Source organism: Trachinotus anak, unplaced genomic scaffold (genome assembly GCF_046630095.1).
Source record: "Trachinotus anak isolate AG129_WGS33_773 ecotype Australia unplaced genomic scaffold, CSIRO_AGI_Tana_v1 ptg000012l, whole genome shotgun sequence".
Taxonomy (NCBI): Eukaryota; Metazoa; Chordata; class Actinopteri; order Carangiformes; family Carangidae; genus Trachinotus; species Trachinotus anak.
The window spans coordinates 25,995,870-26,011,483 of NW_027273863.1; the positions used below are offsets into that span (position 1 = coordinate 25,995,870).

Below are 15,614 nucleotides of genomic sequence, written 5' to 3' on the forward strand. Positions count from 1 at the left end.
ATTCCCTGTCTTTTTTTGATTATAAAGCAGGTCTGGGAAGCTCATTTTTTTCTGTTTTGTTTGATGGCGGAGATCACTTATCTCTTTCCTTTTAATTCTCAGCTATCCATTTTGATTTGATGATGATTTTGAGTCCCTTCTGAACACTCTGCCCACTGTCAATTAAAACATCCTCATCCCCATCAGCCATAGTTTGTAAAACCCTCTCAAGCTTTTAAATAAAGGCCTGTGCTTCCATGTTCTGTGTGTGTTCAGGAAGAGGTTTTGCTGTGCATTCATGCTGTGTTAAATCTGAGAGCGTGCGCGTCCTGTAGGTGGCGACATCAGAGAAGAAATCGAATCACATGATGCTATATGATCCAGAAGTTTGACACCAATTCCTAAAACTTTAGAGAAATGTCATAAATTCTGTGAAACTGCGACTTTGCTGATTTACTTCAGGCTGCTTTCTGTGATTCTTCTGCTGCTGTCATTGAGGATCAGGTGTTTTGCTCTCTGAGGTTTAATGAAGGAACTCCTTACAGTCTCTATAAAGAGACACAGGTGCTGATACTGCAGAATCAGAGCTGCCACTATTAATCCTCCATATGGCTCCTGATACATCCTGCACCAGAGCGCCAGTAAACAGTTCAGAAATAAATTATTAAATTGGGAGAAGCTTTTTGCAAAGAATCTGAATAAACAGTTTGTTTTTAATTCCCTCTGACGTGTCTTTCAGGCTGGAGGTGAAATCAAAGGGACAAAGACCGTCCCACGTCCACCCAGAGCGTGTCAGAACAGACACAGCAGCTCGTCTGACAACAATACGAGGTAAAGATTTTCATGACACCCACTGCAGCTGCAGAGCTGATAATACAGGCGTCCTTATGCTGTCTGGACAGGATGGAAAATTCAACATGTTTGCTTCAGAAACACTCAGCTTCTGAATCTCATCCCAAAAAACAGTTTTATATTTCGTCCTCAGCCTGTTATGATGTTAGTCTTTTTAAAATACTTTTTACTCATTGGAAATGAGTTTTGGTAAAAACCAAACCAAAACCAAAACTGAACAAGATTTTTTTCTGTGTATCAACTCACGTACGTCCAGACTCACACCTTTTATTTTGAGTGCATAAGTGCACTCACATCGTGGTGAGTGTAAAACAGTGGGCATGGTCGCCATCTTGGTGACGTAGCAGAAGGGGGACAAACAACATATTTTGAAATATGTTAAAATATATGAAATGGCGACCAAAGTAGGAGAACACATCATCAGCACAGAATGTGGCTTAACTCCATGTCACATGACACAGGGCAACACTCTTTTTAAATCAAGTCAGCAAAGCAGCCAACAGACGGCGACAATTGTGGTCACATGTAGCTGTTGTTATTTCTGGTGAGTGCACAACGACAGCGTTTGATTGAAGACACTGTATTGTAGTACACTGTGTGCACAGTGTACTACATGTGAGTATGCTGACTGACACAGCATCTGTGTTTTTAGACATTTCACCAGATGTTCGAATTCTAAATAACAGGCAAGAAGATATAAGAAGGACTGTTTATGAGCAGCAGCAGAGCTGAAGCCTGCAGGCATCTGGACCGTCTGTGTGTTTGTATGAATTTATCAGAGTCAAGTGTTGGTCTCAGTTGGCCGTAGTGTTGGTCTTTATCTGGCCTTGAGTTGAATACACACATATTCAAATGCCTCTGGCTTATCAGGTCCCTGTTGTCCTAATTGCAGATACTTGTTGTATATGAAAGGCTGGTGATGATTCATTTTATCAGTCGTGTTGATGGTAGCGCTCTCCCTGCTGTGTACCGGACACAGATAACCTTGACCAGAGCTGCAGCATTGTGCTGGGAGGAGAACTCACTACAGTCAGATACTCAGCTGAACAAGTCTCATACACCACTGTTCACATTCAGCCATTCAGCTTCAGGCTCAAACCAACAAACACAGTAGCTGCTGTTATGTGATTTTTTTTTTTTTTTTTTTTTTTTTTTTTGGATGAGGATTCATATCTATTTTTGAACGTGACCCATATCCCTGACCATATTGATATCGACAGACTGTGATGGGAAAGGCAGATGAGACAGATCCACTTCAGCCATGACTTACATTGCTGTTCGGTTTTCTTTACATTCTTGTTCAGCATTGGTCGTCCAATCACTGCTCAGAATTGTTGTGAACCATGTCTTCATATCAAGGTCATATCCAGTTACCTGCTTCATGGTCTGGGAAGCTTTTTACCCTTGATATTGATCAGAAAACAACAGACCTGGGTCATGCTGGAGGAAAAATATGCATCTGGACTTCCAGCATCAGCCTTAAAGGATCATACAATTTCTTTTAGGGCCGGAGGTATTATGTTTTCAGGTTGTCAGTCTGACTGATTAAATTTTGGTGGTTAAAGGTGAAAGTGTGACCTCAAAAAACATGTTTTTTGCCTTGTGAACTTGATATCTCAATAATACCTCAATTAGCTTTAAAGATGCTACAGCATGTTTCAGAGAACAGTCATAACACGGTTATGAAGCAGTGGAAGTTCTCAAAGTATCTCAGAGAACAGCTGTGGCTGACAATCCAGTCCAACCAGTAAAGACCAGTCCCTAACAACAGCCAGGAGAGCTGCAAATACCTGCACTATAATGGCTTTGAAATTCACCATCATTTCTCTTAACTTAACTGTTTCTGTCAAACATAGAAAGTCACAGCAGCAGAGTGGTGAGCAGGGATAGTTCATTCTTGACTTTGGAAGGTGTAGTTTAACAAAAGAATTGTAACTCAGTGCCTGCTTACTAGATTTTTCTGGAGCTTTCACCTGCACCTCACAGTCTTCTGTTTGCGTATGTTATGTTTTGTTGTGTCAAAAATAAGAACATAGACGCTGTGGGACATATTTTCAGATCTTATGACTCAACACCGACCCTCAGTCCCTGTGCCTGTGTGGAGGAGACTGAGGCGGGATGACTGGCTCAGGGAGGGTTAGTTTAGCATCGCCCAGAGCACAGCAGCCTCACCTCTTAATGACCACATTAGTCTGCACTACTGTTTGACTGAGCTCCGTTTCCTCTCCTTGCCTGGGGGTGCACTCGTCAGCGTACTGTCATCATTACCATTTTATGACCGAGACTCGCTTCTTGTCCTTCAGCTGGCCCCATCAGACACAGTAAAGAGTCCCAGTGTAATCCTGTACCCTCAAATTAAACATTCGATAAAAATGCTAAGCTGCTCCAGCATCACGACAAGGTGACAGGTGAGCAGCGCTGCTGGCTGCTGAGTTACTGCATGATTTGGACATGATGAGGGGCGACCTTTAACCCCAGGCTTACCCACAGATTCTCCATTCAGCCTGTGGCGAGGAGGGAAATGGATCTGAAGGCCATGATTGGGTCTAAAATGTATTTGCTTGATGACACAAGGCAGGGTGATGTGTGAATGGTATCATGAAATGGAACTCAAACATTATCTAAACCCACAGCCAGTGTCGCCTGTGGTAATGTCCTCAGTGGTGTTGAAAGGTCAGAGGTCAGGGTCAACTGCAAAGCAGCATCTGTGTTATTATATTTAAGTGAGTGGATTATATTTCCTGCAGCTCGAAGTTCAAAAGCTTAAGAACCAGGACTGCACTAACAATTATTTTCATTATGATTAATCTGATGATCTTTTTTTTTCGATTAATCAATTAATCAACTAACAATTCAGTTTAAATAATTTCAGAAAATACTGAGAAATATCCTTTAAAAGTTCAATGAGCTCAAGGAGGCATCATCAGATCCAGATTTATCCTACCAACAGTGCGAAACCTGCGAAGACTAAATTTCTATAAAGAAAACCAGACACATGAAAAAACTCCTCTCACACTGCAGCTCCAAGATTTTACCTGTAGACTGTAAAGCAGTAAACTCAGGATCACGGGTGTCTGCAGAAAGATAACTGTGACTAAGCCCCTGTAGGGTTATCACTCTCAGTTCAGTGATATGTAATCAGCTGCTGTAACAACATCAGCAGGTTCTGTTCAGTGTCTGCAGCCAACGATCCGCAGAGGATTAGCTTCGGAGTGGATGTGACGTGATGTCACAGGTCTGATCTTAATTTCATCTGTTCACATTGAGATAAGAACCAGACTAAACAAGTTGCATGGACTCTGAGAAGGTTGATGTCATGTTCAGCACCGATGAGAGTTTGATGTCGTGATACTGAACTGCTTCCTGTTCATCAGCTGAACATCCACCCTGCTGCTGTGATGACATGGACTTTTATTTATTTGTCTGAGAGTCAGAAGCAAAAGAAAAATACTATTTAAACTGTATGTAAATCACATAGTTTACTTCCTGTCTTTAGGGTCAGAGTTCAATCCCAGTCCTCCAACCTGAACAACCCTCTGATACGACCCATATCAGTGTCTCCTGAAATAGTGCCCCTACAGCGGCGGGTGTACTGAGCCTTGGTCGTCTTGGTTACAATAATAAACACGCAATCTGTTCCGAGAGTGTCATACCTACCTTCATCACCATGGTAACTTTAATAACGGTCATGGTGTTTTGGGTTAAAATAAGAACTTTCTCAACATTAGACGACCTTTGTTGTCACGGTTACAATAATAATGTAGTTAACATGGATGTTTTGTTCATAAAAGTTTCCTTTACCTGACAATAATATTCAGGAAGTTAAATGAATCTAAAATGTGTTAATGATAAGGAGGTGGAGTGTGGATAAAGATTTACGACATCTCGGAGCCTAGTCTAACTTTAGCTCCAACACTCATCTTGAAAGCGGGCTGTAACCCTAATGGTCAGCACTTCCCTATGCGAGATGGATACAGTCATTAGTCCAGGGCTCCTCTCCTCACACCTTTCCTGGTTAGGAAGTCCAAAATGGCTCCCTGCAATAGGTTAACCAGGGCAAAGGCCCGCTGGTCATTACATCTCACAGGTAATGAGGTCTGTGGATCGTCAACAGAGGAGCCAAGTCTCTGCCATTCACACCTTATTGTCAGACAGAGAGCATGATATAATGAGAGAGCTGCAGACTGATATTACTGCAGATGGTGCAATATTGATAAAGTCATTTGTTGTAAAATTTGCAGCCTCGCTGATGCAGAGGTCAGAGGGGGAGGAGGAGGAGGAGGGTGGGGGTCAGGGGTTGGGCGGTGACCACAGCGTTTATTCTTTTGTAAACGATAATCAAATCAGTCCTGAGGGACACTGTCACTGAGTCAGTTTATTATGAGCAGTCTCGTGCATTGTGAGGATGTATCGCAGAGGTTGTAGGACTCGGCCCCATCTCGTCTTTATGACGGAGGTAATATCTGAGATCTGGAGACACAGTGATGTTAATTAACAGAAGTACAGCTGAAACAGTAAGTCAGCAATTAAAGGGTGGCTGAGCATATGCTTGCCACAAACCAGCAACAAAGTCTTGGCTCCACGCACACCCCACCTCTTTGCCCATTTTTGGATTAGCTGGAAGTTGTGGGCGGAGTTAGGCACTGCCAAGATGGCGACAGTGGAGCAGCTCACGCTGAGCTTCAAAACTGCTCTTCAGAAACCTGGGTGGTGTCACAGAGGCTACGTCCATCTTTATTTACAGTCTATGATTTATACATATACACATAGTTGGGTCTTGACTTTTTTGTGTCTTATTTGCTGTTTGTTTTAGGTATTGACATGATTTTGTTTCATGCTTTACTCTTCTGTGTTTTATCTGAAGTGTTGATCTCCATCAGAAGATATATTTGTGGTTTTAAGAACCAAAAACCCTCTCAGTGTAGTTTTACATCTCCTCTCTCAGGCTTTTCTCTGGAGCTCTAGTAACAACAGGACAAACTGTTTTATGAGTAGCGAAATAGAAATATAGCAGATTTCAGGTAAACACTACAAAAAACAAATCCTGCAAGGTTGGATGGTGGGTCCAGGTGGGCGGGGCTTGGGGTGTGGCTGAGAGCGGTGACTGCTTTGTTGTGACATCACAACGTTCCAGAAGTCCTGACGGCTGGTTTTAAGGCTCAGTTTCTGAATACAGGCTGTGTGCATTTCTCTGTGGACTGAGGCTTTGATACTTTCACAGTATTAATATAGAACCTAGACCTGCTTTATAATCACAAATACATGCACATCCATGTTTAGACTATATTGGACCTTTAAATTAAACCAACTTAACTAAATAACATGATGAATTAAACCTTCAGTATTTATTGGGAAATAAATTGATTCTTGATTTTACAGGCCTGTAATGACCTAATAATTTCATCCTGTCCCACTGTATGTAAACCTAATTACAGGAAACATGGAGAAAAAAGTTCTGAGGCAGTTATTTATTCAGTTTTGTGAATCTTAAAGCAAAAAGTCTCTGTCTCCACTGTGAGAACTTGCTTGTATATCTGTAAATATCTGCTGATGATCTAGGAAACTTTTTTTTATTGTTTTCTGACATTTTATGATCAGTTAATGAAGAAAGTAATCAGATAATCAATAATGAAAATAATGAAAATAATTGTTAGTTGCAGATCTGACTTCTTGAGGAAGCTTCTTGAAAAACCTGCTTCATTTGAATACATAAGTAAAATAATTGACCAGCTATCACAATAAATAAAATATGAATTTAGAAATTTTTAGAGATTTTCTTTCTTGTGTGTGTTTGTTCGGAGATGTCTTCTTTTGCATGTCCAGTGTGTCGCAGTTAAAATGCTGTTTGGACACAGTCTCACATTTAATAAGCAGTCGCTCCAAAAATAGACTTGCTTCCTTCTCCATCAGCAGGAAAATGGGCTAAATTACTTTCCAATTTTCTCTGGCCGAGCTGCTAATTCTCCTGCAGAGTGAACTCACTGCAGTAGATGAGGATGGGACTGAGCTCACCGTGTACAGTATATTTCCTCTGGTGCTTTATTCCCCTCTCAATAAGCAAGAGGCAGAATGCACGGAGTGATGAAGTGGCTCCTCCTCCTCCTGCTGCTGTTTATTGTCGGCTGCTTCGGCAGCCACGCAGCACACTTCATTAACGCTGTGTGGCCACTCGATAGACTGACGCTACCAGCAAATATTAAAGGAGGGAACAAAATTATTTCTGTGAAAAGGTCAAAGGTCATGGTCTCTTTGTGCTGTTTCAGTAATGAATTAACCAATTAAGATAAACACTGATGTCATTTTAATTACATTTCTTTTACTCTTTGAGTGATTAAGTAAATGTCACATGTCAGATACAGCTCTACAGGGGAGGTTGTGGAACATAACTAACACGACAGTGACAGTTCAAACTGGCCAACAATAATTCAAGTAGTTCAAATAAGCTCATTATCAGCTGCTACATTAAAATGCCATTTACACAGACACTAGTCAAAATAATCCAGTAGTTTAGTTTATATAACAACAGTCTGAAGCTTTTGAGCGGATGATACAGTGTGGAGTTACTAGTTTGATCTGAATAATCACTAAAACGATAGCAGCAGACAGATTTAATATATTTCCACCAGTGGTGATCCTAGACTCTGGGGCCCAGGCAAAGAACTCCATTGCATAACGAGAGATAAGATGAGTTCATGGACGCTGTTTTCTCCAGGCCGCACTGAACACAGCTGCAGAACACATTTGTATGAAGTTATTTTAGTTCAACTTTTAATACTAAAGAATTAACTGCAAACCAGATGAAGAGATGTGTACAAAGCTGTTCTGGTCATTTTCAATAGTCATGTGATTTAACGGTATGGAGCTGAAACACCAAAACATATTTCCTTTTCTGACACCTTCCTCTGAGAAACTTTCTTTTTTGTAAAGTTTTTCTTATGACGTAATAAGTCAAATGTTAAATGTTGAAACACAAGCAGCTGGACAAGATCTTTGTCTAAGTAAAATATGATATGAAACTGTCAAAATTATAATTAAGATCAGGAAACATCTGATCACAGAGTTATTAAACCAGATTATATATTTGATCTGAAATTCTGGTGTTTAACAGTTTTTGATGCTACAGATAGAAAATTACTCAAATACACAGTGATCTTAAAAGATCACATTTTGTTCTAATAACATCAGAATTTATCTCTTTGTTAAACCCAGAGAGGATTTATATCCATCCCTGATATTAAACATACTGTGTGTGACACGTGGTCATTTACTTCACAGCTCCACAGCAGCCTGGTGTCTGTAGGTACCAGCCTTTCTGTGGTATAACACATAAACTGGAACGCACATATGCACAGACAGATTTATAGTGTGGGAGGGTTTAACTGCACATCCTGTGCTCTGCTTCGTATCATATATCACTTATATATCAGGTCCCATATTGACCTGCTACAGGAACATTAAATCTGGAAACTTTGGCATCTCTGCACCAACATTAGCAAATGACAGCAGATTTATTGACCCTGAGCTCGACCTCAGTGTCACTCTGACGATGATCAAGTGCTGATTAAATTCACTTAGATGAGAAATGACTATAAGCAGAGGAAATAAGGCTTTGCAAACAGTTTTTAGATTTTATACCAAAGCTACTGAAACAACCTGCAGCGTACAGCAATCATACATTAAGATTCAGCATCCCTGCTCCCAACCTATGGGTCGGGGCCCACTGGTGGGCTGCAAAGTTATTGCTAGTGGGCCAACAAGTGATTTGCAGAACAGAACAATATTGGTGAAAAATGTAATTATAAAAAAATTAAAATATCAATCATGTCTTAAATGATTCTTTTCCTTCATCTTCTTGCATTAAGACCTATCACTGTGATGAGCCAGTGATAGGAACTTTTATCTTGTCGCCAGACTGTATACTTGTTTTCTACCTCTAACTGGAGAATCAACATGGTTAGCTGATGAGCAGCAGGAAGAGTTAAAAGGAAGAGTCAAGTGACGTCTTCAAGCTTCGTAGTGTTTTATGGCATTTTTAAATCTCCATCCACTGATGAAGACTGTGAGGTGTGGTTAAAAGCTCCATGGAAAGCTAGTATGGGGATCTTTGGTTAATCAATTATCTTGTCAAAGCACAGTCACCAAAACATATGGCAGCTGTGCCTGAGGTCTGACAGACATGTTGGATTCATCACTGTGCTCATGTAAGACCGAGAAACACAAAAAACTCATCGCTGCTTGTTCAGATGTTGCTACTGAAAACCTCCACCACAATGTAAATTTAGCTTTAATGTTGATTAAAATGAATTTAAATGTTGATGTTAATTGTCCTTAGACGTGTGGTCACTTCGGAATAAGGTGTTATGGCCTCTGACGTCCTTCATTCCCTCACTCTGCAGAAAAAATGATGTCCCTGAGCGGCTGGAAGTGGACCCCAGCAGGCACACGGCCCTCGACCTCGTCAACATCGTGCCACGCCAGAGCACCAAAGAAGGTCCACTGGAAACATCCAGAATGGCTCCAGCTGCCTCCTCAGGCCACAGCAGCTCCTCTGACCGGTTTGTGGACGACCCCGATGTCCCCCCACTAATATAAGACTGTAAGAAATAATGTTTAGGATGGATGCATCGCAAGTGTTGGGAACATTGTGAAACTAATGATACAGCAGGTAGAAAAAGATTCTGAGAATCTTTAATTTATGTTCCATGTCTCAGTTTACAACATTTTCTAGCAGTTAGCTTCTGCTAACTTCTGACACCTCTTGGGAAAAAATCTGTTCACTTATTTCCAGAAAATAAAGGAAACTGGATTTGAAGAAACTGTAAATATCAGTGTTAAATCCTGATATACAAGTTCCTGCTCATCTAATGTTTGAACACAATATCATTGTTCCATGTATTGATTTTTTATCCTTAACCTTAAAGTTTTGAATATCAGAATTTTTTTAATCCAAAGATAGAAAACATGGAGGATTTTTATTATCGTACTTGATTAAAACCTGGACACGGACCTGAGTTCTCTTCTCTTGAATGTTATGAACAAATTTCAGTTGTTACAGAAAAATATTTGATGACCATGCCTGAGTGTCTGAAAAATCTCATCCAGTTTGAAAATGCTTTGGGGCAAACCAGGGACAAGGTGGTGGTAAAATCTTTGACCTTAAAATAAAATTAAATATCCTGATCATAGACTGTAAATAAAGATGGACGTAGCCTCAGTGACGTCATCCACAGGTTTCTGAAGAGCGGTTTTGAAGCTCAGAGTGAGCTGCTCCACCGTCACCATCTTGGCAGTGCCTGACTCCACCACTAACTAAGAGGTGTGGTGTGTATGGAGCTGAGACTTTGGTGCATGCTGGTTTGTGTCAAGCATTTGCTCACCCACCTGTCACTCAAACAGGCCACGTCCTCCATTAGGTTTAACTTTAAACCCTAATAAAATGTAAACAGGTGAGTTATAAAAAATTAATCCCTGTGCATGAAGGAGGAAATTAGCTACAGAGACCAAAACAGTTTTTTGTACCAGGCTGTAAACATGTTTATTTCTGCCGTTTTAACATGGGAGTCTATGGGGACTGGCTCACTGTTGGAGCCAGACTCTGGTGGTCATTAGAGGAACTGCAGCTTTCAGCTCTTTAGGTTTGGCTTCATGTTTCAAGACCGTCCTCCTGTAACAAACAAGCAGGTCGACTGTCAGCAGGTTATTATGACCTATAGTCAGGTTTTGTTGCTAGGCGACATCTCGTGGTCGTAGTAATGATGACAGGAGCAAAGGGAAAAGTGTGGTGACGTAGTTTATAGAGCGACAAAGTCCACGTCAGGAGGAGGTTGGGGTGGATGGATGAATATGACCCAGGAGAGCGGTGTTCGATTCCCATGTGACAGGAGCAGTTTATGTTGTTTCTATTATCCATGACCGTTGGTTGTTGTTATTGTAACCATGACAACAAAGATCGTCTAATGTTGATAAAGTACTTATTTTAACCCAAATCACCATCTTTACCTAAACCTAACCAAGCCATGACTGTTAGTATAGTAACCATGGTGATGAAGGTAGGTATGTCGCTCTCGGTAGAGTCCACGTGTTCATTACTGTAACCATGACAACAAAGGTCTGGTGCTCTATTTCAGGAGACTCTCCTATGGGTGGTATCAGAGGGTTGTTGGTTGTTCAGGTTGGAGGACTGGTTGTGTTTTCGGGCCTGGGGCATTGATGCTTTATTCTGACATTCATGACACGTAGCAGTGAAAGGTCCTGTGGTCATTTCACTGAGTTAAACCCTGTTGGTCCTTTTCAACAGTAACAGAAAAACATCTTCATGGAAAAGTTCTTTGTTACTTTTGACAAATGTTTGCTTCTTTTTCCTGTGAACTCCAGCTGGGAGGGCAACAGTGCAGAAAGAAAAGAAAATCAATCAGCCAAGTTGGGTCTTGCTTTGCCTGTGGCCTGTTTTTTTGGACCCTGTTGTTCTTTGGCCGGTTGTGTTTTCTGTTTTTTCTGTGTGATGCTTCTGCTGAATGCCCTCCTCAAAGCTCAGAAGCTGATATTGTGCCAGACTTTGATCAGAGGCTCCTCTCTGTGCCCAGAGGACACAGACCCAAACAGATTTTGAAGCTTGTTCATCTCTCCTTGAAACTCCGCTGAGTCTCCTTGCTCTTAACTTTCCTCTGAGTTGTCACTGGAAGAGCTCAGAAGGTCACGACTCCATCTCCTCCTCCCCCTCCCTCCTCCCTGACTGCCGTTACAACCGCAGAGCCTTGAGAGATCATCCTGGCGTTGGACCATTTTTCCTCCTGACAGCTCCACTGTTCTCTTATCATCCAGCTTTCTATATTTGGACTGCATGGTTCATATCATCCTGGAGGTTTTGATATTTGTAGTTGTTGGTTGCATGAAAAACGGCTCGTCCAGAGATGGTTTCTTCTGTGTAATTTCATTGTTGTCTGACAATCCAGATTTACTTGTTTAGATCTGAATCTGAGGACATGAGGATATTAAATCTTTGTTTAAATCTGTGTCTTGCTGCAGAGTTCAGGACACACTGTGCAGTATCAGTACTTTGCTTTTGCTTTGGATCAGTAAACTGATTTGTTTTTAGAAGACAGCACCAGAGACTTGCCAGAACCTGGTGCACGTGATGATGTGGATTCACCTGCAGCCTCGACAGTGTCACACTGACTGAAGTAAGGAACACGGTGGTTGGACAGTGGTCAGAGCTTTAGTCTGAGCTTTGGTGCTGAATCCAAAATCTTTCTACACTAATTTCACTAGTTTTCTCCCTTTAGTGTGACAGCAGGAAATGCAGTACATCAGAATGAAATGACTTTTGTTATGGTTGTAGTTTGCAGTTAATTAGTAATTAATTAAACCTAAGTTTATACAATCAAATCTTTAATTCTGGATTTGTGAACCTCCTGGATCTTTTCTGCCATCTGCTATCTTCTCATGTTGTAAACATACTAGTCTTTAAAGCTCCTCCCAGTCTAAAGGTAGATGTCCATGTGTTTGTGATTATAAAGCAGGTCTAGGTTCTATATTAACACTGTGAAAGTATCAAAGCCTCAGTCCACAGAGAAATGCACACAGCCTGTATTCAGAAACTGAGCCTTAAAACCAGCCGTCAGGACTTCTGGAACTTTGTGATGTCACAACAAAGCCATCACCACTCTCAGCCACGCCCCAAGCCCCGCCCACCTGGACCCCCATCCAACCTTGCAGGATTTGGTTTCTCTGAGTGTTTCTCAAATCAAATCTTCAGAAAGTCAGCCAATCAGAAGACAGGCTCAGATCCTCTCTTCTGATTGGCTGACTGACCTGTTGTTACTAGAGCTCCAGAGAGAAGCCTGAGAGAGGAGCTGTAAAACTACACGGAGATGGTTTTTGGTTCTTAAAACCATTTCACCATTAAAACAAATATGGGACCTTTAATTTTAGTTTAGTTAGTTTTTTTTTTTAAGTTTTATCTTGTTGATGATGCTCTTAATTTCAACTAATTTAACAAATATGATATTTTCTTCTGATCAGTCAGCTGAGGTGAAAACACTAATACTGAATTCATGTGGTTTCCATTCAATCAGTCACTTCAGCTGTGTAATGTGGATGTCATACAAAGTGGCTGACAGTACTGTGGAGCCATTTAAACTTTTCCAGAGTGAGCAATAAATATTTAGAAATATCACTTTGACCCAGATCTGAATGCGGTGAAGTGACAGCAGAAACTGATCAGGGGTCTGTTTGCAGCACAGCCTCTCTGCTTCGCCTCATTAGTTATTGATGAATAATCTTCCTGGCCTGTCGTGTGTCTGTGCAGATAACACATGTGTTCACGTCTCCTCTTCAGTTACATGAGATTGGCGGGGAACGGTTCATCAGTGATATTTAACATTTTACTGAATTCCTCATCATCACTCTCTGGTTTATTGGGTCAATGTGATGGAAATGTGTGAGCTGGTCGACTCGTGATGAAGGAGGTGTCAGGAGACTGGGATGACGTCCTAATCAGAAGCAGTTATTGAAGCTTGATTGATCAGGGAGAAGAGAGATGACACAACAAGCTAACTGTGTATTGTCATCCTGGGTTCTACATTTAACCCCATAACTACATCATACTCTCTACATGTCCAGAGGAGGTTATTCTCCATGGGACTACATCACATCCATACATGTGTGAAGATCCTGCTAAGCACTTGATCCTAAACAGTTACATCTGTCCACTAAGAGAGTCGAACTGGGCCTGAGTTACAGAGACACTGCTGTTTGTTAGGACTCTCACAAACCAAGTAACGAAACCTCATAATAACCTGCTGCACAGATGACCTGTGGGCTCTTTTTTTATAGGACAGTCTCAAAGTTAAAAGTTTAAAGATGGCACAAAATGTCCTCACTTTCCAGGTGGAGTGCTGCCACTGGTGGCCAGAAGCTGTATTGCAGCATTACCAGTACTGTCAGTCTCCACCATCAGACTCACTTTTAATTCATTGATTTTTTTTTGCCTCTGATGGTCGATAGAGACAGAAACATGGGCAGAGAAAACAACACGACATGTGATGAAGGTCCCAGGTCAGATGCAAATCGAGGATGCTGTCCTGTCATGTTGCACGCCACAGCCAACCAGCCCCCATGATGCCCCAGAGCCTGTATGTTACTGTGCACCAGAACAACAGAGCTACATGAAGTGTCAGCAGTGTCAAAAGCCAGCATTTCCTTTGTTTTTCAATCTCCCAGTATCAGCTGGTGGCTGAGGATCCAGCTCTGCATCAACACAGTTCAGCCTGTCAGTGACTCATCAAATCATCACAAATACGAAATTAGGATGATGTAAGACTGTACAAAGTTTTAATGTAACGAGTCTAAAAAAAGAAGAAGCTCAGACTTGTGAAGAGGGACCACCTTTACTTCTCTAGCCCTTCACAGTCCTCCTCCTCCATGTCTGGAAACAGAGTAAAAAGAACCTCCTCTCTGTTTAACCAGCCTGGAGGAGATCAGAACCAGACTGCAAAGAACCCAAAGTCAGCTTTTTGTTTCCTGTGTGATTAAATTCAGAGACAACAAAACCCCCCGAACCACCTGCCGCCTCTCCCTTCTGTTATCCATCTCTTATCTGCCCGGGCTCCATCGCTGCCTCATTGATTTTTGTCTGTTGCCATGACAGCGGATGGTCCCACTAGTTTTGTATACGCAACACCGCCTCATTGTGTTGACCCGGGTCAGACAGACCTGACTTTCCTGTTCCTCTTTTCTTTTCACTGTTACTGAGACTCGACACACTCAACACACCATCAGCCCCTGAGCAGACAAGGAGCCTTGGGTTTCTATGATGGAGTCATTTTTATTTTTTAGAGAAAAAACTTAAACTCTCGTCTTTTCTCTGTAAAATGCAGAACAGGTTCTGTTTTGTAGCAGCTTCATCACATGTCTCAACAAGTTTATCTTCACATTTGTTTTGCAGACACATAGATTAACAGGGATGTAATCATGTGTGGGAACAAGACTAAGAAACGAATGCTGCGTTCATGACACATCGGTAAGTCGGACATTACAGGCTCTGACTCAGAAAAATTATTTGAACACATGAACAGATCGGATTTGTTGCCTTCAGGTCCTAACAACTACAATCATGGCGTCCACTGTCATGACTGTACAGTAATATTACTTTCAACGAGACATATACGTGTACTTTTAATCGTATGTGGTATATTTACGTTCGTCACAGGACACAAGACATTTTCTGACAACAATGAAGTGTGAAGATGTTACTGTGGGTGTCCACATTGCTCTCTGAGTTGATCACATGATTGCATTTGAAAGTTTTTCAAGACTCTTGTCGTCTTGAACGTAGCAGAAGGCAATGCTAGCAGCTCTGTGACGCTGTGTTCAGGCTAAATGCTAAAATCAACATGCTAATATGTTCACAATGTTAATGCGAGCGTGTTTAGCAGGAGTAAGGTTTCCCTGTATCATTGTTTACTGTATTAGTTTAGTAATTAGCTGCTAACATTTGCTGATTAGCGCTGAACACATGGCACAAATGAGGCTGATGGACATGATATTAGTGACTGGTGCTAGAGGCTCATCAGAATCATTACGGTTCATCCTGAGGGGAACGTGAATGTCAGAATCAAACTTCACACACAGTAAGTGAATTGTATAACAGTGGAGGTGGAAAGCAATGTACAGTGTAAAGTCCAGTACAGATCAGAGCATCACAAAAGTCAGTAGTATTCATCCTGTGGGGACCACGACTGTATAAAATTTCATGGCAATCGATGTTGACATGTTTTCCTGGA

General features: G+C 41.4%; 1 protein-coding gene across 3 annotated transcripts in view; it reads left to right on the plus strand.

The window, feature by feature from the left end:
• The window catches only part of dnaaf11 (dynein axonemal assembly factor 11), a 33,045-nt gene extending 23,212 nt beyond the window's left edge, over positions 1-9,833 (plus strand). For all 3 annotated transcript variants that reach the window (XM_071492022.1, XM_071492023.1, XM_071492024.1), the window contains exons 11-12: positions 719-810; positions 9,228-9,833. In XM_071492022.1, the coding sequence (XP_071348123.1) occupies positions 719-810; positions 9,228-9,423 (288 nt within the window). In that variant the 3' untranslated portion in view covers positions 9,424-9,833. The remainder of the gene's footprint in view (positions 1-718; positions 811-9,227) is intronic.
• Positions 9,834-15,614: the final 5,781 nt, after the last annotated feature.